The 23,901-nt window shown below is 40.6% G+C and overlaps 1 protein-coding gene across 2 annotated transcripts; it reads left to right on the top strand.

The window, feature by feature from the left end:
• The first annotated feature begins 2,590 nt into the window (after positions 1-2,590).
• Positions 2,591-22,946, top strand: LOC149289066 (MAP kinase-activated protein kinase 5-like). 2 transcript variants are annotated; one of them, XM_089490983.1, is made up of 14 exons: positions 2,591-2,626; positions 8,967-9,040; positions 10,012-10,087; positions 11,327-11,424; positions 14,430-14,538; positions 15,308-15,397; positions 15,677-15,772; positions 16,669-16,749; positions 17,108-17,295; positions 18,526-18,646; positions 19,584-19,714; positions 20,771-20,886; positions 22,646-22,750; positions 22,849-22,946. In XM_089490983.1, exons 1-14 carry the CDS (start codon positions 2,591-2,593, stop codon positions 22,944-22,946), a joined length of 1,419 nt encoding a protein of 472 aa, XP_089347109.1. The 2 variants fall into 2 exon arrangements, with proteins under 2 accessions (XP_089347109.1, XP_089347107.1); XM_089490981.1 differs by having other exon boundaries at positions 20,771-20,892; positions 22,643-22,750.
• Positions 22,947-23,901: the final 955 nt, after the last annotated feature.

The raw sequence follows: 23,901 nt of genomic DNA, 5'->3' as shown, positions 1-23,901 counted from the left end.
GTGCTGCCACAACCACGAGGGATTCTGGGTAGGCGCATGCAAATAAGGTCAACAATAATAACCTTTTGCCTCTATATCCACTTTATACATGGATCCCTTGAAAGTAATTGCCCGCTGTACAAGACAGCCTTTAGACAAAACTCGGGAACAGGTGCAATAGCCAGATCACCACTCATGGACAGCTGTTTCATCCTTAATGGGACTCGCCAGCGTGAAGTTGTGATACTGGCTTAATACTTCAGGCTTGGGGTAGACAAGAAATACCATAAGTTATGGTGGGTAAAGGTGATGGAAAACCCTTCCACTAAAATTAAGGGGGTAGTAGAAGTAGAGGCTTGTTTTTCCCTCAGAAATCTCATGGTGCTGCCTCAACAACAAGGCATAATTGTTGACCTTATTTGAATGCGCCTACCCAGAATCCCTTGTGGTTGTGGCAGCACCATGAGATTTCTGAGGGAAAAACAAGCCTTCTGGCTTCTGTAGATGAGTGTTTAACAATGCTTCTACTAGCTACATTGTGAAACACCACTCCCAAACACAGTCACTAAGATAGATCTTGCCTGAAAACAAATGCTAGTGATAAGTCTTTTTCACATTTGAGCAGGTAGTGTCTCTAACTCCAAAGAGTTTATGTGCCAGGGCCTACTTATGTATACAATATACATATTCAAGTATGTATACAAGTATAATTTGTAATGTTTAAGAACAATTTGCACTGAGGTTGTGCTTCTCGGCAGTCAGGTCAATACTAGTCTGGATTTATAGACGAACCAACAAAAGGAAAAATATTAATACATAATACAAACTGAAATGCTTTTGAATGTGTGATCCTATAAGCTCTTAAGCCTCTAAATGTAGACAAATCCTTAGATTTCCAAGGTATAATGAAGAAAACGATGTTCATTCCTTACTCCGTATTGTTTTGTGCTGGAATTCTTAATCCATATTTTTGATTTCCTGCCCCAGTATCATGCTTCCTGATAACTAAAATTAAACATTTCAAATATATCTTGCAACATATAAAATACATTTAATTAAACTAAAAATGTATTAGGTGAGTAATGGATCCTGACAGATGGTGCTCAGATACAGAATGTGAGACAAAAAGCAACACAGCGTAGGATCTCAAAGTAAAAACACTCTTTAACTAATTTTATGCACAGAGGTACTAGAAGTTGATGATAAATTGAAATGCAGAAAGACTCACTTGGTTGAGTCATACCCTCCCACTACAAGATAGTATTCTGTCTACTATAGGTTTACTTTTGGCTTTACATTAATTAAAGCAGGGTTTTTTAAATTATGGGTTGCGTCCTAACATTAGCCAAAGGATACCAGTCACAGAGCTGCTCTGCTTGCCTTCTTCAGCATGAGTCACGGGAAGAAGGGTTGAAGAACAAAGGACATAACACTGAAAATATTTACGTTCTAAAAAGGACTAGTATTGGAACCATTGGTTATCACTTCCTAAAATCCTTGTTTTATGCTATAAAACACCCCAGAACCCCAACCAATCATTGGTATCCAAAGACATTTTTGATGATGGGAGGCATACAGTAAAATATTAATGGACACTGAAGCATTAAGATGGACTGTTTACTTATTGGAGAGATACTAATGGAAGAAAAGAATACATTTGTCCTCTGATTTCAGCACAATAAAATTAAGTATAAATAAAATGTTTTGCTGTTAAACATTTGGGATTAAAGGCCAGGGCAATGACTACCTGTCCTGGTTATAATAGTGCCACATAGGGTATTATTACCTAGCCTGACCTCACAGCACATGTAGATACTTATTCTGGAGTAAAGGAAAACGTGCATGCTCACAGATGGCATTAAGTTATATAAGATAATCATCAGGGTAAGGTAATCTAGTAATGTTTCCCCCCCACACCAAAATCACCACTGGCAGCCCCCTTTACTTTAAAACGAGGGGCATTCTCTAACATCCCATAGCATTTGGTCACCATACCTATAGAAGATTTACATAATCTTATGGCTAAGATAAACATCAGGACTGCCTTTTTGTCCATAACTGCTTCAAAGCAATGTCTGACCTAATGAAGTAATTCACATATTAATAATAAAGTTTAGAACAAAAAAAGGCGTCTGCCCTCAACAAACATGTCTCCTGCTTCATCACACGCACTAAGCGACAAAGGCTCGGAAAGCCCTTTGTGAATGGCTAGCGCAGGGGTCCTTTTAACCACGGCGCGCTTCCCTAGCTGTCCTATTAGGTGCCTGTTAATATTTCCAATGAGCTTGCTGCCATATTAATACAAATGCGTTCATTATTTTAACAAATACTTTTTATTTGACACGACAAGCAAAAACATGAATCAGGCAGTGGGTTCTGCTCATGGAAGAAATGTTATTGTTATCAGGCGCTCTGTTGGTCGCTGTAAGAGGGAGGTAGTGTATTGGAGTTGGAGGAGGCCTATTCACACCTCGGTCTCAGCTTTGGTCTCTCCGGCTGCAGTCTCTTATTCTCCCCTATGTGACATTGTATGGGGGATTCGGCCGGTGGCTTCATGACTTGGTTTCGCCTTTGACTCACAGCTGTTCCGTTCAGGGCTGATACGGAAAGGATGTCTCAGACTAACGACACCGACAGAACCATTAAGGTAACTAAAATCAAAAAGACTTCTTCATCCAAACCGTTTCTTCTCCATCAGTACCTGTCTGTTTGGGGAGGACGGGAACACAAAGGGGTTCTATGTGAATTGTTATGCTGTGGTCTGCTGAGATGTAAATGCTCTTTGACTCATCAATAAAAGTAGGCATATTTTATGTTTAGTACATGAATCAACACATTTAACCCTTACTTAAACATGAATGTAGCATGTATATGACATGTATGTTCAGAAGAAAGAAAATAGAGAATGGGGGTGTAGATGCCAGATGTTCCCTGTATGTTGTCATGCTTATTACGGGCAGTGAGATAATCCCTCGAATATCATTTGGTACATATGAGTCTATTCTCATGTGCAGTAGATCTTCACTGGTGGGCTTCTTAAGGTGTAGTTGCGGCTTAATGCCTGCCAACTGTGGGTGGTGGCACCGGGGACTACCTTTGGGGGGCATACTACTAGCCCCTCTGTTGCTGGTGGCAGCTCAGGCTCCCTAGGCTGATCTTAAGTGGCTTAACGTACATGGAAACTTTATACTTACTTGTATATATGTATGTGTGTGTGTGTGTATATATATATATATATATATATATATATATATAATGTTACGTCAGTTACTGTATAAAAATTCCAACTTAAAGCAGTGGGCATGTTGCCTTGGTGGAGCCCATCAATTCTATTGATTTTAAAATGTGTCAAAAAAGTTTATCCAAAAACTGAAAATTAATATTTTTTTATGGGGAAAATATTAAATGTTTAATGAAATGCCATTTTAGATAAAAATACAATTTTGTAAAATATTTTTTATGCTCAAGGGGTTTGTCAGTCCACTTTTGAATTATATATATATATATATATATATATTCATATATGTGTGTACGCATATAAGAGAAAGGACCGGAGGTGGTCCGAAACGTTGGCCGTGCTGATTCAAATAAACTAGTGTTTAACGCGCTTTACTGCAAAGACCCGTGAGTGCCCATTTTTCTTTGGTTACATACATATATATATTACACACACACTACTGTTCAAAAGTTTGGGTAAAAATTGGAAAAAAGTTTTCTAACGATCAATTAGCCTTTTGAACACAAACACACATATTTTGATGTCAGCGTCTTTTAATCCCTTTATTGTGAATAGTCGGGCATTAGTTTCCTGCAGTCAATATATCTGTCGTTCGATGTGTCTCTTTTTCCCCAGTTTGCAAACAAGACCCCTTGTTTTGTTTTTTGTTTTTTTCTTAACCTATAACTTTCATTTTGTTTTAATAACATTAAAACCTATCATTTAATTATTATCCATTACAAGGCGTTTAAGGCTTGAGTCATTTCGTATTGTTTTGTGGCTTGTTTCTCAATGAGACGCGTCCGAGATCCTAAGCGATGCTTCTTCTACTGTCTCTTTGGAGAGAGAAAAATAGCTTTGTCCGCTCAGGAGAATTGCTGAAGGATGTCATCTGATTTTGCTCTCTAATGATGTATATAGAATACAGAACAAAGCAATGTAACCACCCCAGGGAAATTGTAACTGTACGGTCTGTAATGATCAGTTATCGTATACGTTCCTGGTATGACATTTTTCGTTGACAAATCAAAGATTGGTGTTGTTTCATAAGGTTAATATCTGATGAACTAGAATAATGTGACGTTCTTTCTTCTCATGTCAAGAGTGGCTGTGCAAATAGATTTAAAGGTTTGTAATCAAACGTTCTGAACAGTGAAATTATGATTACCCTTGACTTTCAGATTCTTACCCGTTGTTTAAAGGGTATTGCTGTCCCCATGTGGGCTTTACTTATACCTACCCAGTATTTAAAGGAAAAGTCGTGCCCCCCTATCTTCCCCTTTAAAGAGCTGCTTGATTCCACATCAGCAGTGTTGGCCTGGCTTCCAGTCTGCCATGCCAGTGGCACCAGCAGGTGGCATGAAGGGTTCAGGACTGAAAACATTGCACATTTATTAGTCATACAGGGCCCAGTAAAGCGATCTGCCCCTTTAATTTGTATTTACCTCTACCATCTCTGCAGGAAGGGTATTCCGTGTCCCCCCACCACAGCAAGTGACTTTATTACATTACATCTGATCCTCTGGCCCTCTACTTCTAGACTATTAGTCTAATTCTAGTATTTCACCTGCATTTTATTTGTCCCTGTGCATATGTATATTCTCCTCTTCTATGCCAATCATTGTCCTCATTATCTGTGTGAAGTTTTATATTGCTATTTATTTTTTATTTTATGTCTATAATCTGGCATGTTTAAGTGCGCAGGGGCATGCGATAGAACATTTAATATATAAAGGGATTCAACAACATAGGAAGTGTATTTGGAAGGAGGAGAAATGTTATGGCATGAGGTCATGGTGAAAAACTAAAGCTTACGTGGGATCAGAATATGGCTCTGCTTAATATATGACAAAAATAAGGAAGGAATAAGGTTTGAGGTTTTTACAGCAGGAATAATGGGCTGAATATATAATATTCTCAGATTCTATGTTCAATTCTTTATACAACTGCTAAAGTTAAACACGAGGTGTCAAGTATTGTTCATGATTCTGTGCAAGGTAAAAGATATTACATTATAGATATTTAATTAGAGGCGTCGTTTGTTATCAATATTAGTTTTTGTACATTAATTTATTTCACACATTCCTTTACATTGTTCAGTTGTCATTCATTATTTTTTTGTAATGTTATGATATTACACTCATTTACTAATAAACCTGATTATGTATCTGCAGGAGAGTTTTATTCTTCACTACTTCACTACTCCTGCAAGAGCTGGCCCTTCATAATGCATAGTTCAATTGCTGATGTGAATCATGAAGTCACACAGATTTCACTATCCATTATGCAGGGCCAACCAAGCTCTTTTTTTGGAAGAGACGCTACTTCAGGCCGGTGCTTTAGTGCATAATGAAGTTTGTGAGCTGAAACTGCAACTCTCCTGCAAACATTTGCTTTAGTGACTAAACACCTGAATGCCTATGTGGTCTTGACAGCTGGGAATAGTAAACTACTAGCAACCACCAATGGTAGGAATGCCTGAGATAAAGCTGGAGCCCCGGTGGCTTGTTGTGTAAGAGGGTTTTTCACAGCCGTGGACCCCCTTAGATATAAAACGGACCTGTTCAGCTACTCCATTCACACAAATCCAATTCTTTATCTCAGCTGGGGAGTTGTTGTGTTAACATTGTTGAAATATTTCTGCATTGTGCTTGTTGACTTAACACCTTTTGTTCCCCAACATGTTTTAATGGCTATTGCTTGTTTGCTCGTGAATCTGTTATAGAATACTTGTTTTTTTCCGAAGGAAATGAAGGCTAAGGGTTAACGTTATTATATACGGCAAAGATTATTCAAAGATGAGATCAGGTTTCTCGGCTGGCAGACTCTAACATTTATTAACCACCTATCCATAATTCCTGAGCGCACAGTGTCTGCTTTCTACTCTGTTTCACGATACAAATCCCCCACCTGGCTTCATTCAAACAATTCAAGGCAGTCTTTCTCCTAATTCTGCAATTTGTAGAATAACCTTTTCTCTAATACGCTGTATTAGCTAAATCACTAGGAAGCCTAACGTTTCACTTACCTCCTCTATGTTAATGCTACTTAGTAGTTGCTAATTCATGGAAAATTATAATGCTTTTTTTTCATCGTTATAATGTACATATTAACAACATGCTTCATTAATTAAAAAACCTAGTTAATTACACATTGCCTAGGAGGTTATTCTCGTGCACGGATCTCTCGTGCGATCCCATTACAAGTTATTTTGCTTTGGATCATGTACTTGATTGCAGCTTTCTAATACATTCTCATACAAACGTAGCTAAATATACACCTACATATAAACCCCACTTGATTAAAAACACAGAAATCACACAATTACAATGTATACCTCAAAAGGATACTCCACAGTATATATATTTATATACTATATAGAAATATATAGCATGTGCTCTGTTTAATTAACAAAGTTATTGAATTTTTATTTTTGTTTGTTTTCGTCTTTGAAATATGGTTGCAAACCTGACCTGTGCCGGAGAGTTTCAGTGCATCAAACTGTTTTAATCGGCTTTGCTTGTTCTGTAACATATGTGTAGCAGTCCTTCGGCGGCACCCCATAGCCGTCATTTAGAAGCACCCAGAAGGGAATGAAAGCTCGAGCTTCTGTAAGCCATAATACAACGTAAATCTTGAGTTCTAATGAGCACCATCTTTGCTGTGCTCTTTCTTTGCTTAATGGATGGTTGATACACACCCTTAAACCTGGGTGTTTATATAATATACCGTATTTTTCGCTCCATAAGACGCAGTTTTTTTCCTCCCAAAGTAGGATGAAAAATCAGCCGCGTCTTATGGAGCGAAGATGCAGGCAGGGAGGGGGGGGGGCAACGATATACCGTATTGGCTCGAATATAGGCCGCACTTTTTTCCCCCACTTTAAGACTTTAAAGGCAGGGCAGGCAGCGGGGTTAGGATACAGATCCCCCGCAGCGGTGCAGGGGACCTGCATCCTACTCCCCGATACGCTCAGACAGCCTCCCCTGCCAGCACTTCCCACGGGGGGGGTGCCGGCACGGGAGGTTGTCTAAGCGCATCGTGCGGATGCGTTTTACCTCTGCACCCCCCGCGGACTTACCGGAGCAGACTCCCGGGTGTCTTGCGGGGTCGGCGGGGGACGTCTACGCAATACAACTTCCGGTGCCGGATGTGCCGCACCGGAAGTTGTATTGCGTAGATGTCCCCCGCCGGCCCCGCAAGACACCCGGGAGTCTGCTCCGGTAAGTTGGGGAGGGGGGGGCAGAGGGGGACAGTGGCAGCGTATCTCGGGGAGGGAGGACAGTGGCAGCGTATCTCGGGGAGGGAGGACAGTGGCAGCGTATCTCGGGGAGGGAGGACAGTGGCAGCGTATCTCGGGGAGGGAGGACAGTGGCAGCGTATCTCGGGGAGGGAGGACAGTGGCAGCGTATCTCGGGGAGGGAGGACAGTGGCAGCGTATCTCGGGGAGGGAGGACAGTGGCAGCGTATCTCGGGGAGGGAGGACAGTGGCAGCGTATCTCGGGGAGGGAGGACAGTGGCAGCGTATCTCGGGGAGGGAGGACAGTGGCAGCGTATCTCGGGGAGGGAGGACAGTGGCAGCGTTTCTCGGGGAGGGAGGACAGTGGCAGCGTATCTCGGGGAGGGAGGACAGTGGCAGCGTATCTCGGGGAGGGAGGACAGTGGTAGCATATCTCGGGGGGCGGGGGGGGCAGAGTGGCAGTATGTTTTTTGGTGCTTTTTTAAAGAAAAAAACTTTTTCTTTAAAAAAGCACCAAACTTTTAGGGTGCGGCCTATATACGGGGGCGGCCTATATCCGAGCCAATACGGTACTCACCAAAAGTGTCCCGGACAGTCTCTGTCTCGCTTCGCCGTCCAGGGGAGGTCTTCATCTGGAGACCGCCGCCTCTGTCGCCGCCTCTCCTCTTCTCTGGTCCGTTGCGACGGCTAAGGGCGGACTGGATGGAGAGGACGGGGGGATTTGACGCAAGCACCGTGTCACGTATGGCGCCGGCGCATGCGCAGTACGGCGCTTGTAGTCCAACTACACTTCCCATCATGTCTGACCAGCTTTTTTCTGTGCAGGCATGACGGGAGGATGATGTCCTTTTTTTTATAGCCCATTTTTTAGCTCAAAATATTTTTTCCTTTTTTTTCTCCTCTAAAATCTAGGTGCGTCTTATCAGCAGGTGCGTCTTATAGAGCGAAAAATACGGTATATACCCTCATGTGTGATGCCACCATTGATTTAGTCTGATTCTATCTTAAGATGCCTGCACCAGCCTTGTTCTCAGGGCCGGCCCAAGGCAAAATGCCGCCTGGGGCGAATTTTAAAATGCCGCCCCCCCCCCCTTATCTACCCTTCCTCTCCCTCCGTCCCTGCCGCCCCCCCCCCCCCCTTGTACTTACCTTTCAGCAGTCCTGCGGCGAGTCTCCCTGTTCGGTCTCGGTGCCGGCTTGTAATGCTGAGCGCCGGAAATCTTCCGGCACTCAGCATTACAAGCCGGCACCGAGACCGAACAGGAAGACTCGCTGCAGAGGAGAGAGGGGCGCCGAGCGGGTACTGACAGCTTGGTAAACGAAAACCACTCGGCGCCCCTTTCTCTCTTTCGCCCCTTCAAATGTGCCGCCTGGAGCGGTTGCCCCACTCGGCTCCATTGTCGGGCCGGCCCTGCTTGTTCTGATAAATATTTCTAATTCACAAAGGAGTCGTCATACATTCTGTATAATGTTTTCTAAAGCAATCCGGCCCTTTTTTTTAATGTTTACGTATGTTTGTTTTATATGTAGGAGTCGTCCATCTTGGAGGAGTACAACATTAATTGGACCCAGAAGCTTGGAGCGGGTATCAGCGGCCCTGTAAGGTAAACAAAATACGCATTTCATTTTGTATGTGAATAACGGGACAATTAAAGGAATTATTCTTAAATATAGTGCCCGTTTACCTTTGTTCACCCCAAGTATTTGTTTTGCTCTATACTTGCTATAGACTAATTTACTGTGTTATCATGTGCATCTTGAAACAAGGTAATATTCTACATCATATAGTTCCAGTCTTTGGAAAAAATACCGGTAAAAACATTGCACGTGCAAAGTTACAATCGGTGTAAAGGAGATTAACCCAGAGCATTTTATATTTTTCTTACATCCAGAAGCTTTGGAAGTGACTTTGGCTACTTTGGTTGGGGTCTTTTTCCTGCCTTATTCTAGATTGTTGGTGCACACAGGCCATGAAAGATGTTGAGTGGCTAGTGGCCGGTTTCATTTTTAGGTACAGATATGTTCTAGGCTGCGGTCGCACACGCTGTTGTTCGCCATGCATGGTCTTCATCTATTTATACCGCTTCCTTTTCTGTCTCCTGTGTATAGTGGCCACGCTATACTCTCATTCCAGTCGTCCTCTGCCATTGTCACGGCTTCTTGTATCGCATAACAGTCCCGGTATACCCCGTGCTACTGGATCTCTCTGACATTTCTGCACACGTATTTTGGGTTTTTTTGTACGCGGTCTAAGATTACATTTCATAACCACACATATTCTCTGAAGACACGTGCCCTCTGTCTATACATGCCATATCCTCTTAGAAGGCTAAATGTAAAAAGGCCCTGCCGATCTTAATTTGAAAGTCACTGGTTTGGAAATAGATATAAAATGTGTATTTAAGCAAGAATAGTTTAAAGAAGATTCTGTGGTCAGTGGGTTTCTACATTTCTGCTGTATAATATAATTGTGCTGAATTTTTACCACTGGTCACCTATACATTAAGAACTACTTTATAATACTTATGGGAGTTTACAGCGATTTACAGGATACTAATAACCATTCTTCATGCAGAGTCTGTGTGAAAAAATCAGCGCAGGAACGTTTTGCATTGAAAATCCTCCTGGATCGCCCAAAAGCCAGAAATGAGGTGAGTGCGTTGTGCTTAGTTTATTTTCTTTCTACTGTATCTGTAATTGTTGTATATTAGGCAGGGAACCCATCTTTCAATACGCCGCTCCATCTATGTTCCTGGCTTTTTGGCAGCAATGCTGAAACAAGTATCATGCTAATTTGTTCTGCTTTTGCCATGACTGGGCCTGTTCATTAAACTAATCTGTTGAAAGGAATAAATTAAGATTCCAAAGGATGCCTAAAATATAGCAAAACTTAATATAAAACCGTATGTTATAATACTGTACCATACCATTTAAAATGTTTTTGCCGAAAAGGACCCTTAAAAATCTTTACCTGTACAGTTTGATGTAGTATACAGTGGAAATCAATACATTTAAGTTCAGCTTATCCATTCATTAAAACCTGTTAGCTCAGCCAGACAGGGAAGTGGGACTGGGCATCCATTGTCTTTATTCCAAGCCATTGAAGTCATTAAACAACATGAGGGAGACTTCAGCCTTTAGTTAAATGGTATATTAGGTCATATATATTGATGAGTAGGAAAAAGGGGCCTCTAACAAGAGGTGGACATGATGGTCCATGAGCTTGATCCCCTGATTATATTTCCTTCCCAGCAGTGCTGCTGTTTTGTGGGTTGCAGTGTTTAATCATACACTTAGAGCTGTATTAAAACGTCCCAACTCAACAACCTTTTCAGCCATTGTGAAGGCTAAGTGAGCTTTTCCCGAGACTGAGCTTATGTCTAATGTATAGCAAGAGAGTCAACTCACTCAGCTCATCTTACAGGAGACACTGACTTTATCTAGCTTGTCTTCATGATGATCGGAGGTTAGTCATTGAAAATGTTTTAGCTGACAGGAACTAACTTTTTAAAATGTTCCATTGACATATATATATATATCTCGTCATACCCAAACCTCATTCTCTGCTGTTAGAACATGCATGTCTAGGTCCATTGTCTTGTTTTGAGTGTTTGACAAGAGCTTACGTCCATTTCACATGCAATGCATTTAACAAATGAGATGGGTCATCTGTCGCCTACCGGTGGGGCAGCCAAGAGGGCAACATGTGGATGTCCAAACCAGATAAGTAACCCTGTTGCACGATGTGCCATTTCCAATGTCAGACTTAACCTCTGTATAGTTTTAGTAATAACTGCATGTTGTGTAATAGGCCATGTTTCTGAGCTCATTCATCTGCTGCCCATGCCCGGTCTTGTTCTTCTGCTCATACTGGTTACCTTTTCTTCAAGGTACGACTACACATGTTGTGTGCTTCACATCCAAACATTGTACAAATTATTGACGTTTATGCAAACAGTGTGCAGTTCCCCCACGAATCTACCCCCAGGTAAGGCCAAACAAGTACAAGCCTATTCTTCACAGTAGATGCGTGTATTGTTATAATTTTATACAACTGGACTGTGGAACCGATTAACATGTTAATTTTAGCCATTTTCACATGTATGTTAAATTAGTCTGTAAGGCACCACTCGGTAGGTGTTAGTTGGATGATATGGTTAATCCCTTTGGTCTTTATTATGTTTGTTGGGTTTTTGTGTGATAAGTGCATGGTGTAGTCTCCTAGATCTTAATTGCTTGCACTAAAAGCATAATGGAAACTCTTCATGCCATCTCTCCTGTAATTTACCTTCTTTCAAGGGATCTTCCCCCCCCCCCCCCCCACAGAAGGCTTAGGTGTCCTGAAGGATTTTTCTTTTCCAAACTTACATAAAGTGGTTTATAGCATATTTACCTTAAATTTCTCCTCAGCCATGGCAGTGTTGGTCTGTTTTTTAAAGGATAGAAACATCTAAAAACTGAAAAGGGCTCTGTTTGTGTGTGTGTGTGTGTGTAACTTTTTTATTTAAACCCAAACTAAATTACTCAATAGACAACCTAGCTGGGCAATGTTTTCCTTGTAGAAACACTTTTCAACATTGTCAAACTATTTTGCAGACAATATCGCTATACAAATAACACCATTATGCAACCAATGAGGTCATTGCCCATATAGCATTAGGAGTTTGTGTTCCAAGGGGATAATTGCTTTTTCGTTAAAGGATACCCTTATCTTTATTTTCTTAAACATTTTATGTCTCGCTGTCATTAACGTGGGTAATGAGTAACAAAGGTGATGTGGTTCTGGCTATACAGTTTTGACAAACACGCTATGGGGTTAAAGGGTAAGTTCTGTCCCTGTTTAAGTGTTTTGGGATGCATTTGCCACCAATGCTTCCCCCCAGCGGCTTGATTCAGGATAGGGTGCAAACATCTGGAATAGGGGACTTAAAGGCTAAGGGGAACTATAATAAAAAAAAAAAAAAAAAAATCAAATATGTAAACTTTGCTCTACAGATTTGTGTGCTATGATGACAAAAAAAGTATTGCTGTAATAAACAGCTATAGCTAGTTTTACAGGCTTTACACGCCCAGACAGATATTTACCTGCAAATGAAGTCAAGAAGGGCAAAGGAAGACAAATATTACTTATGCACAGTGGAACGTTGGAGAGAAGTGGCAAAACAGTTGTCTAGCCAGTTTGATTAGACTGTGTGCCAGAGTGGAATCCTGCATTGGTGTATAAAGAACATTCGCTCTTATCGTCATATGCACTATGATACATCTGCTAGCTGAGTGGCCCCTTTAACTTACTGTATTCTAGCAAATGCATGGAGAAATTTAGCTAAATCCCCTCCCCCATGCATTTAACTATTTCACCATTCCCCAGCCAAACACACCTGCTCCTTGCCCCTGGGCGTTTGTTTTTTTTCGGTGTACTTTCCGCTGGCCGCCTACAGCGCTGGTTCTTGTCAGAGTTTGAGGATGAAATGAGACTCTAATTGATTTCAGCGGGGAGTGCTTTCCTGCCACTTATTGGCCGCTTGAGTCGGCCAAAAGTGATGTGAAAACGGAGGACGGAGAGCTGCAGCTTACAAAGTACTTTAATATGCATTCCTCATTGGTGAGGCTGCATCTATTCTAGCCGACACCACTCATTTTCATTCTGAAACACACATGCTATATTAGCAGAGATAAGGTTGGCCATTAATGTGTAGCATCCATGCATGATCACCTGCCCTAAAACAAGGCCAGTATTGGTATATGCGTAATGATTGACATAAACTACAAAATGTCCCTAATTTAAGCCAAGTGGAACACTTTCCGCTTCTGGTTTTATCTTGTAATCATTCATTACACACAAGTGTAACCGACAATATTGAATTGGGATGTTCAGGGACACTTGAAGAAAACAAATACTTGTTACCGATGCCACCTTTTGTACAGACAATGACGGTGCCTTCAAGCTCTTTTCAGTTGAAGATGTTACTCTCCTTTTAAATAGATGAACTAGATAATATAGAGATGACATGAAGTGCTTTTGAAGAAAACATTTAACTTTGAAAAAATCGAATTGGTATGAATTGTTAGTACCAATGTTTTAAGGATGTGCTCTTGGTTGGACATTATAATATCTTGCTAATGTCTCATTCATATTCTTAGGGTTACATATTGACCAGTGTACCAGGTATTACCCTGCAATCATGATGTGTGCAGCCTTTTAGGACTGGAGCTTGACTGCCTTGATATACGCAATCCCTTGGCCAATATTGCCAGGCCAATAACTCCTACATGAAATAACATCCTATGTATGTGTGATCAGTTCATAGCGCTTTAAATGAATAGAAAAGGCTCTGGAAGGTACTAGGCTTTATAGCTTAGTACCAGTGCTAAATGCAGATATACAGCATAAAGTGAGGGTCACCTTCTTTGGCATAGTAGATTTGTAGAGTCCAAGATGGGGCTGCCTTCTGTAAACTGATGCCCACTTTTTTTAGAATCACAAACTCAAAACTATGAGTCGGAAAGCGGGACAGCTTATGTGTGTATATTGACTGTCTTTCTAATTATTATGCATATGTGCCTTATTGAACTACCAGCCAATTGTTTGACTACTTGTTTGTGCCAATTGGCCCTATTGTCAGCCCCTTTTTGTCCCTTTCGGAACCCTAATACCCGTGTGTTCACTGGCTTCCTTTCATATCCTGAACTGCCTGCTCTCTGTGCCAGTTTGTAATAGATTGATGCCCACTGCTAAGAACCTGTGCTGCTATACATATCCCTTATCTTGGGAAGAATTAAGCTATTCTGGAAGGCAGCGAGGTGGATGCTACCACTGCTGGCGGAGAAGTGCCAGTGCTGTCGGTTTGGGGCATGACCTTCACCCGTACCGTATCTAAAGACGTACCCATAAATGGGGAAACGCAGAACATTTTAGGATAAGGTCACACCTCCCAGCATCCTGGCATCAGCATTACTTGCATATTCACTCTTTAAATTAACACTTTTGAACAGGGCACGGCTCCTAATTGTTATGGAGATGATGGAGGGGGGCGAGCTGTTTCACAGAATCAGCCAGCACCGGCACTTCACTGAGAAGCAAGCCAGCCAAGTAACAAAGCAGGCAAGTTCCAGAAACTCCACCAGCAGTCTTGCAATGATCAACTTAAAGGGTTAAAGGCATACTAAAGGGACCCAGATTATCACGTGACCTTATTGCCTGCTTTGTTATAATCAGAATATCCAGTGCACGTCACAACCTGCACAGCGATTTTCAGCCATTCTGTGTGTAACTTCCTTTTTGTGGGGGGTTACCATAAGCTTGTACTCTGCTTGAAGGGTCTGCAAGGGGTTGCGGGCCTTTCTTTGGTGTGAAAATGTTAAATTGTATTTGATCAAACCCCAAACTCAGTAGCGATGATTTCTGTCCTCCTCCTTGTTGGATTTCTCATTACTGATTTGCATTCATGTCTGATTTTTATAGGGTAATAACAGGATCTTCTTTCTTTACTTGCTAAAAGGGGTTCTTAATGCACTGCTCAGGCTTTCCTACCACCTCCAGTGCAGATGTACAAGATTATCGCAAACTGCTTCTGCAAGAAGCCATAGTATCTGTTTAATGTAGTATCTTTATGTCCCTGGGGTGCACTAACCCGCTGCTGTCTGCTGCTCTGGTGTAGCCAGTCTCTCTGGCACTGAAAGGTTGAGTATACCTATGACAGGTTATTTATTTATTGCTTTTAACATTAGCGGAGCCATTCATGAACTTGGCTCGCTGCAACCTCTTTATTGCTAGGAGACTGTAAGCAAGGTGCACATCCTTCGGGCAATAGAGAGGTTGGTTTTGGGCAAAAGACACAATATTTGTATTGACTTGTGTTTTCTTTTTGTAGATCGCTTTGGCCTTACAACATTGTCACTCGTTAAACATTGCGCACAGGGATCTCAAACCAGAGAACCTGCTGTTTAAAGACAACTCATTGGTAAGGCAATAGTGATCCTTCAGTTAGTCTTGACGGTTTCAGTCATTATGTGTAGTCTGTCTACATATATAGAACTTGGAAGCTGAAGGCTACCACTAATAACATAACCCCATAACTTGTCAATATGTGCCTGAATCATAATCTTCTTAGTCTATGGCCTACAGGAGCTGACATTGTAGTTGCATCTCTCTTCCTGGCTTTGTGCTCCCTAATATATTGTTGACTGCGACTCTCTCTGTATGGAACTTGTTTTTTATTTTCAACTTTTTTGTGTTTCAGGATGCACCCGTTAAATTGTGTGATTTTGGGTTTGCCAAAATAGATCAAGGTGACCTAATGACACCACAATTTACTCCATACTATGTTGCTCCTCAGGTAAGTACCCACTTGTAAAAAATAAAAATAAAATTCTTGCCATTTCATTATTCATATTAAATTAATAATCCTACTCTGTCTAAGAAACTGCATTATTTATCTGACGACAGTGGAAAGGTAGTTAACTAATCCTAGAAAACAAAAAAGCAGTGAACAATACCAATGCACTGTAGCTCGTGTTCAGTAGACCCCAACAGTACAGCAGTCGCCAGCACTTGTGTTGCTGAAAGAAGAACATCAGTGAAGCAAACACTGATCTCAAGTATGACTATCCCATTAATGTGATGATCGTAGTGAATCCGCACGTATGCTTCAGTCAAGTTCTTTGATGCGCCCCTACGAAGCCTGTATGTACAAGAAAAAAAGTTTGCTTCTGGTAGAGAAAAAATATTTGTTATTTTAGCCTTTCATATAGTTGACTAGAATGATTATGTTCCACTTCACGCCACGTGTACAGTGATTTATTGCTTGTTTTTTTTTTAATTTCTATATTGTTGATAGCTATAATCAATTCGTATGACAACCCAAAATAATGAACCCAATTCATTCTAGAACACAAAATAGACACAACTGCAGTGCTCAAGGCATATAATGTATATTTGACTCACCCCAGTATATAGGTGTCCAGTATGAAATAGAAACAAGATACTTCCCGCATTCACAAGTCAAAAACAGACTTGACCGTGAGTATAGTTAAAAAATCAGTAATGTTTATTCAATTCCTTCTAAAATACCAAAATACTGCTCGACAAACACCACCAAACAGAGAGACTCGTTTCATCCTATACAGAACTTAATCAGACTCGTTCTAGAAGCGCACAATGGATTTCCCACTGCCAGATTACAATTTGGCGATATACTGTGGCTGACGCACTCATTCTCCTTTTGTGCCCCAGGTTTTGGAAGCACAGAGAAGACACCAAAAAGAAAAATCTGGAATTATTCCTACCTCACCGACACCTTACACTTACAACAAGGTAAATTCAGAAACACAAGGCTTTAGCACAGACCGAAAGATAACAAAATGATTGTATCACAACCCTCAGAATATTGAATTTAGAATAAGCCCTCACGCAAGCCTTTTGATAATTATAATATGATCAGGTAATTGTGAAAGAATGAATCTGGATTTGGCTCACACCTCTAGCAGGCGCCATGTTTAGTGATAAATGCCCCTATAGCCTTAAATGTAATGAGCCTAATACAGTATATGTAAGGGAAGATTATTATAAAGACCGCTGTGGGACCAATGCTTCTGTGAGCTATTCCTGATGTACCAGGGCGATGAACAAACCAATGCTTCTTTGTTGACCCATGATTCTTTGTCTCTCCCAGAGCTGTGACTTATGGTCGATGGGTGTCATTATTTATGTAATGCTCTGTGGATACCCTCCCTTTTACTCCAAGCACCACAGCCGGACGATCCCGAAGGACATGAGGAAAAAAATCATGACTGCAAGTTTTGAGTTCCCCGAGGAAGAGTGGAGTCAGATCTCAGAAATGGCAAAAGACGTTGTCAGAAAGTGCGTATCACTATCTTCTTTTACATTCTTCTTCTTATTATTATGGTTTTATATAGTGCCGTCATAATCTGCAGCGCTGTACAATGGGTAAGCAGAGCATAACAAGTAGTATATAACATAACAATTTGACTTCCAGAAACAAGAATCAGAAGAGCTTACAATCTAATGGGATGTAGGGCTGCAACTATTTTTCATCTTATATTCGATAAAATCGATTCAGTTAATCTATAATGAAATTTGTTGGCAACAATTTTCATTATCGATTAGTTGTTGCAGCCCTACAGGGATGTGTTCATCTACATTTTGTGAAAACTGCTGTTGCTACTTGTTATGCAGCTCCGGTATGGGTTAATACCGAAAATATCACATCTACATGCTGCCTCCGCTATGCCTATTTATAAAAACTCCCGCGTTAAGGATGCTGGGGCTATAGTTGCAATGTTAGGGTCAATGTGAACGTTATTATTATTATCTTTTATATAGCGCCAAGAGTTTACGCAGCGCTTAATACAATACATAAATTCAAAGGATATGACAAGACAAGAATTGACAGACTAAGACAAACCGATACATTCGGTGGAGAGAGCCCTGCTTTTAACCTCTTAAGTTCCTCTAATAAAACATTCATTGCTGTGCCTTAGTTTAAAAAGATGATCTTGTGCAAAAAAAGGTTTCAAAGCGGCTCGCATATTGAACATTCAAGGTTTGGGAGAACACAGTCCTGCCACGTATCTGTTCTTAATTATTTGCTTAAATAAGTGACTGGTGGCTGGTTAATTTAAGGTTATGCAGTTATTCAAACGATGTGGAGTGTGAAACTCAAGGCTCCAACAACCGTTCATCTCTAAGTGGTGGAGGTTAAACATGCAAAAGCACACGGCTATGCTGTAGCAAGAAAGTGTTCCTGCTAGTAGAAATGTAACAAAAAAACAGACATGTTGCGCCATTTGGGTTTCTATGATAAGCGCATATATCATGCATCTTTTTCTCCAAACAACCTAAAAGGATCATTTTTATTGTGCAACCTACCAGAGTGACTACAGAAAGGATACATTGTCGAAGCTCAGATTTCTGATTGTCTTAATTAAATTAAGCATTGTGCAGGGCCAGCTCTGTGTTTCTCGAAGGTGATACCAGTAATACCAGTTCATTCTTCGGATTTCCTACAGCCTCACAGTTTAGTGAATATGCACCTATTGTCCCTGATGATTACCCTTTTTTCTTTTATAGGCTGCTAAAGGTGAAGCCAGAGGAGCGACTCACTATTGAAGGAGTTCTAGACCACCCTTGGCTGAACTCTACTGAAGCCCTGGATAACATCTTACCATCTGCGCAGATGATGATGGACAAGGTTTTAACGCCTTCTAATTCCACCTCCTTTGTTGCTAACAGCTGATAGATTTCATTTAAGATTAATCCTTGATAGAATGTCATACTTGCGCCCATTTCAAAGGAAAATGAATGCACCGGTCGCCTATAACCGCAAAAAGGGTTTCTGGGTCATTAGCGTTTTCCTTGGAATAGTGATGTTCAGAATTGTGTACTAGCTCTCGTTTTGCCCATATTTAATTTAACTATTTTTTAATTTCCAATTCTTATGTTGGATTTCTAGACTATACAGAGTACAACCTGCTTTTGCAACATAATACAGAGGGGACCAGTCTTGTCTTTCTGTTGTACAATATATGATTATTGTCTTACAGCCCCTGTTGAGTGTATCAATATCATTATTGATTAAATCTACAGCGACTGACTTAGGGCCCTTGTAACTTTGAATTAAATCAAACTTCTAATTTAAACCATAAAATTAAATCTGTTAGAAGTAATGACAATACAAGGATGTATTTAAATCATAGAAGAACATTTTAGATGTACATCTATCTTCTGTAGCTAACAATCAAGAAGACCATTTTTGTTATAGAGGGGATCCGTTTTCACCCTTTAGAAAGTGATCACCCTTTTTGGAAAATTCAGTTGTTCACAGGGCCTCATGGCAACTTATGGAAGCCCTGCAGTCTCCCACCGATGATTTAGCACGTCTGCCATGTGTTGACCTTTTAGCCTAGGCTAGCCCCAGGGTTTAGTTGGTAAGCCCCCAAGCGGCTTCATGGCATGTAGAAATCTTGTGTGTGTAGCTTTGGGCAGCTGGTTTGGCATACATTGTCGCAATATAATTTGTAGATTGTGTTCATGTTTGTCGTGCAGTCACTCCTGTCTCATTCTCTGTGCATACACATTGTTAAAGACCATCTGATTTACTGACATATTTCTGCGTCTCCCCATTGCAGGCAGTCGTTGCTGGCATCCAGCAAGCTCATGCAGAACAACTCGCCAACATGAGAATACAAGATCTTAAAGTCAACCTAAAACCTTTAAATATAGTCAACAATCCCATCCTGCGAAAAAGAAAACTGCTAGGGTAACTCCTTTTTATTATTATTGGTTTTAACCCGTTGGCCACATCTTGCTTCAGAATTTGCTTTGCTTTTGGTTAGTCCACATGTGTGGATATAACAAAACCTGTCTGCCTCCTTTATATTGGGACCACTTGTTCTAACATTTCTCCTCCTTTGAAATCCCTTAATTTTTCCCAATGATTTCTCTAATGCATACTGTTCACGGTTTTAGTAGCCATTCCCTCTAGACTGTCAATATCCTTCTTGAGAGGATCATCATTAAACTTCCATGGGGTGATCATTCTTCTAATCTACTTAAGTCATTTACCATTTGGCTTATTCCACCTGGAATATCCACAGTGTTGTAAACCTTTATAAGATCTGAAAAAATACATACCTTGCCATTAAGACCTTTTGCAATATCACTACCAACAAAAAAAAACAAGTATAGGTCCCAATACTCATCACTGTGTTACCCTATTAATAACAAGTCCTCTGAATATACACCATCAACTACAAACTTCTGCCTTCTGTCACTCAACCATTCTGACCTCCAAACCCAAAGACTACAAAGTCTATTTAAGGTTTTCTATGTTGTGAGCAGTGTGAAGATGTGTGTGTGTGTGTGTGTGTGTGTCCCCTCGTAGGGCTATAGATAGACTATATCGACAGCTCCCCCGCTCTATTATTTTATTCACCCGATCAACAAAAAAAAATTGTTAGTCTGACAAAATCTTCCTGCGGTAAGCCAAGTTTCTATTAATTACTCAGCTGCCGACGTAAGACTTACTGGTCTTTACTTGGCTTCCTTCACATTGCATGTTATAGGATGAAATAAATGGTTTGAGAACACACTGGTGAGCTGTGATTGCACCTTAACAGTGAATAAGCTTATTATTTTTTATGTTTTTGACTTAAGTGATGTATATGTGATCTTACAAGAAGTCCATTTTATCCACGTTTGATGTAATACCAACCTTTTAAAGGAAATAGTCCAAAACAAAGAAAAAAAATCAAATTTTGCTGCAAACAGTTGTATTCGTTTAAAAAGGTATTGAATCTGTCCTTTTTAATTACAGTACTAAGCCAAGAGATGGAGTTTACATCCAGGATCCAGAGAATGGAACTGACGACTGTAATGTTGCTGTAGAAAAGCTCCGAGATGTGATTGCACAGTGTATCCTGCCCCAGGCTGGTAAATTTACCTTTACAGCTACATAAGTGTATGCAGATGAATCATTCTAATTCTAACCACTGTTTTGCTGATATTCTTATACGCTGGGAATTGGTTTTAAGGAAGGATTACCGTATTTGCTCGATTATAATCGAGCAAATACGATATTATCATTATTATCATCTTTTATTTATATAGTGCCAACAATACAATACATATTCAAGGGGTATGACAAGACGAGAATTGACAGACTGATACATTAGGTGGAGAGAGTCCGGCTCGCAAGCTTACAATCTTGAGGGAATGGGGTGACAAACATAAGGCACAGAGACGGGTGAGAGGTAGTGTGGTGGTTGTATCAATGAATGGGAAGTTCTGGCAGCTAAGATGGTGCGGCTTTTCTGAAGAAGTGGGTTTTGAGAGGCTTCTTGAATGTTGGGAGGGAGGGTGAAAGCTGAAGGTTTGGTGGAAGTAGTGAAATCTTCTAGATGGGAAGAGGTGATAAGTGAGGAGCAGAGCCTTAGCCCATGGGAAGAACATAGGGATCGAGTAGGAGAGTATTTGCTTATTAGGGCAGAAATGTATGGAGGAGCAGTGTGATTTTAAATTTAAAAGGAATCCAGTGCAGTTTTCCTATTCAAGAAAATAAACTACTGTATTTGCTCGATCATCAAGATCCCAAACTTTGGAAGAGCATGAATATAAAACAACCCTTATGGGGGGGGGGGGGATCAAAACCACAGTTTTTGCTTTCTCACACACTGTCTCCGTACCTTCTCTGACAACTGCTTCCGTGTCCCTATCTCCTTTTCCATAGCTCCGCCTTTTCTCTTGCCTTTTCTTTTCTTTCTTCATCCGCTTCTCCTTGGTATCGGCTCCATTATCCATTTACCTGGATATGGACATGAGCCTCCCCACACACACGCTGTCCACTGATCAGAGAAACGGGGGATAAGGTTGCCGTACTCCAAAAAGTCAACGTTGTAGATGGATAACTGAGCTGATACTGGGAAGAACCAGACTAAGAAAGAAGACAGAAGAACAAGAAGAGGCAAGAGAAGAAGCAAAGGAGACGGGGACACGGAAGTTGTCAGAGAAGGGAAGGGATGGCAGTTGGAGAGAGTGCGGGTGAGTGAGAAGCCCCTGGGCTTAGTCAGCTGTGCACTGGTGCCACAGATCTGATGTCTGAATAACGATTTATTGATGCTAAATCTGACCCCCCCCATTATCTATAGTCATTGTGACGGTGTTAAACAAAATACCTTTGTAACTATTTACAGTGCTCTCAAGAGTTAAACCAAAGATTGTGAGTTCCATGGGAGTGTGTATTTGTGTACCCATTAAGTGTCCATGTGGCATCGGCAGGGATAATCCACTTAGTGTGTTAATATCCGCGAAGTGAATTTGTGTTTACTCTGGATGTGGATACATACTTTGTAGATCTGCTTTTAAACGATAGTCTTTAATAGTTTTGGAGAAGTAAAAACAGTCCGGAACTAGACTGAGATGATAAGACTGATACCTATGAGAAGACCTCCAAAATATCAAAACGTATAACCCATGTCACGGGCACTATGTCTTGGGCCGGCCCAGTATAGTCCTATAATACAACTATTCTGATTTTCCATAAATCCATGTCCATGGGTACATGCTCGTTTCTCTCCGTTCTTCGCTTTCTTCGGCCCCTGCCCTCCTTTTTTTTTTTTTTTTTCCTTTCCTTTTCTTGTGTGACTCTGCTTTCTCTGTGACTCTGAATTTAAAAATAATTATATTTGTACAGGAGAAAATGAAGATGAGAAACTTAACGAAGTAATGCTGGAAGCGTGGGAATGTAATAAAGACTGTAAATTATTGAGAGACACCTTGCAGAGTTTCAGCTGGAATGGTAAGATGTGGATTTAATGGGAATTTCTTGCTGTTAAATGGCGTACATAACGGCTCAAAAAAGGAAGCGCTGAAACCTAATATTTCTCTCCCTCTTAGGTCGAGGATTTACTGATAAAGTTGATCGTCTCAAACTTGCAGAAATTGTGAAGCAAGTTATTGAAGAACAAACAAACTGTCAAGAGGATTCTCAGTAGCTAAAGTGGTTTCGCCCCCCCCTTGTTATTTTATTTCTTTGGTTTTTTTAAACACAGGAAAGATCTTACAGCGTCTTAAACTGTAAAATAATTTTATGTAAATTAGTTATCAATGAATTTCCACATCGCTTGAACATACAGTATAAATGTAGATAGAAATTCTAGTTAAAAAAAAAAATCATTGGTACTGTAATTTATTTAAGAAAAAAAAAAGATTTGAAGAGATTTTTTTTTTTTTATCTTACTGTACGGTTAATATGTACAACCCTGGCAGGGAATACTCCGTCGTTTATTGTATTGTAGCGGTCTACAAAGGATTTGGCCCTCTTTCTGTTTTTGCCCATACATAGCCAGTAAGGCTGTGTTACACATATCCACAGGCATGAGCTGGATAGCGCTTTCACTGACAGCAGGACCTGCGGTACATGGCAAAGCACTCTGCGGCAGAATCAGCTGGCAGTCAAAGAATTAAAATAACTTGAAAATAGGCTTTGTGGAATGTAACTGATTGGTTACACTGGCAACCGGCATCCTCAGGAATACTTGGAAAGAGCACACGCCTTTGACCTTGTTCACCAGCTGCTCTGATTTCGTGCCAGTATAATTCGAAAAGAAATAAGACTCTGGATATTATTTATTACCAAGCCCATTTCTTTTATACTTTTTTCCTGTTTTACAAGGACAGAATATTCCACAAAAAAAAAAACTTAACAACCCTGGAACAAGGAATGTTGCTGTTGACATTTTTAGCCACTAGATGTCGCTCTTAACCTCACATTTACAGCAATGTATTGCAGACCTATCCAAACTGTAAAGGTGTTTTCTTTTAACCATTTTGGGGTTTTATGTTTTTCCATTCTGCTGCACAATTCTGAGCTTTAACAGACTTTTTTTTTTATTAGCACATTCGAGTTTTCTATTTTAACATACTTTTCCTTACTATAAATATGCATCT

Source organism: Sceloporus occidentalis, unplaced genomic scaffold (genome assembly GCF_023333645.1).
Source record: "Sceloporus occidentalis isolate IW3139 unplaced genomic scaffold, rSceOcc1.0.p SCAF_48, whole genome shotgun sequence".
In the NCBI taxonomy this organism is placed as follows: Eukaryota; Metazoa; Chordata; class Lepidosauria; order Squamata; family Phrynosomatidae; genus Sceloporus; species Sceloporus occidentalis.
The sequence above is the reverse complement of the archived record's forward strand: the minus strand, read 5'-3'. Positions and strand labels throughout refer to the sequence as shown.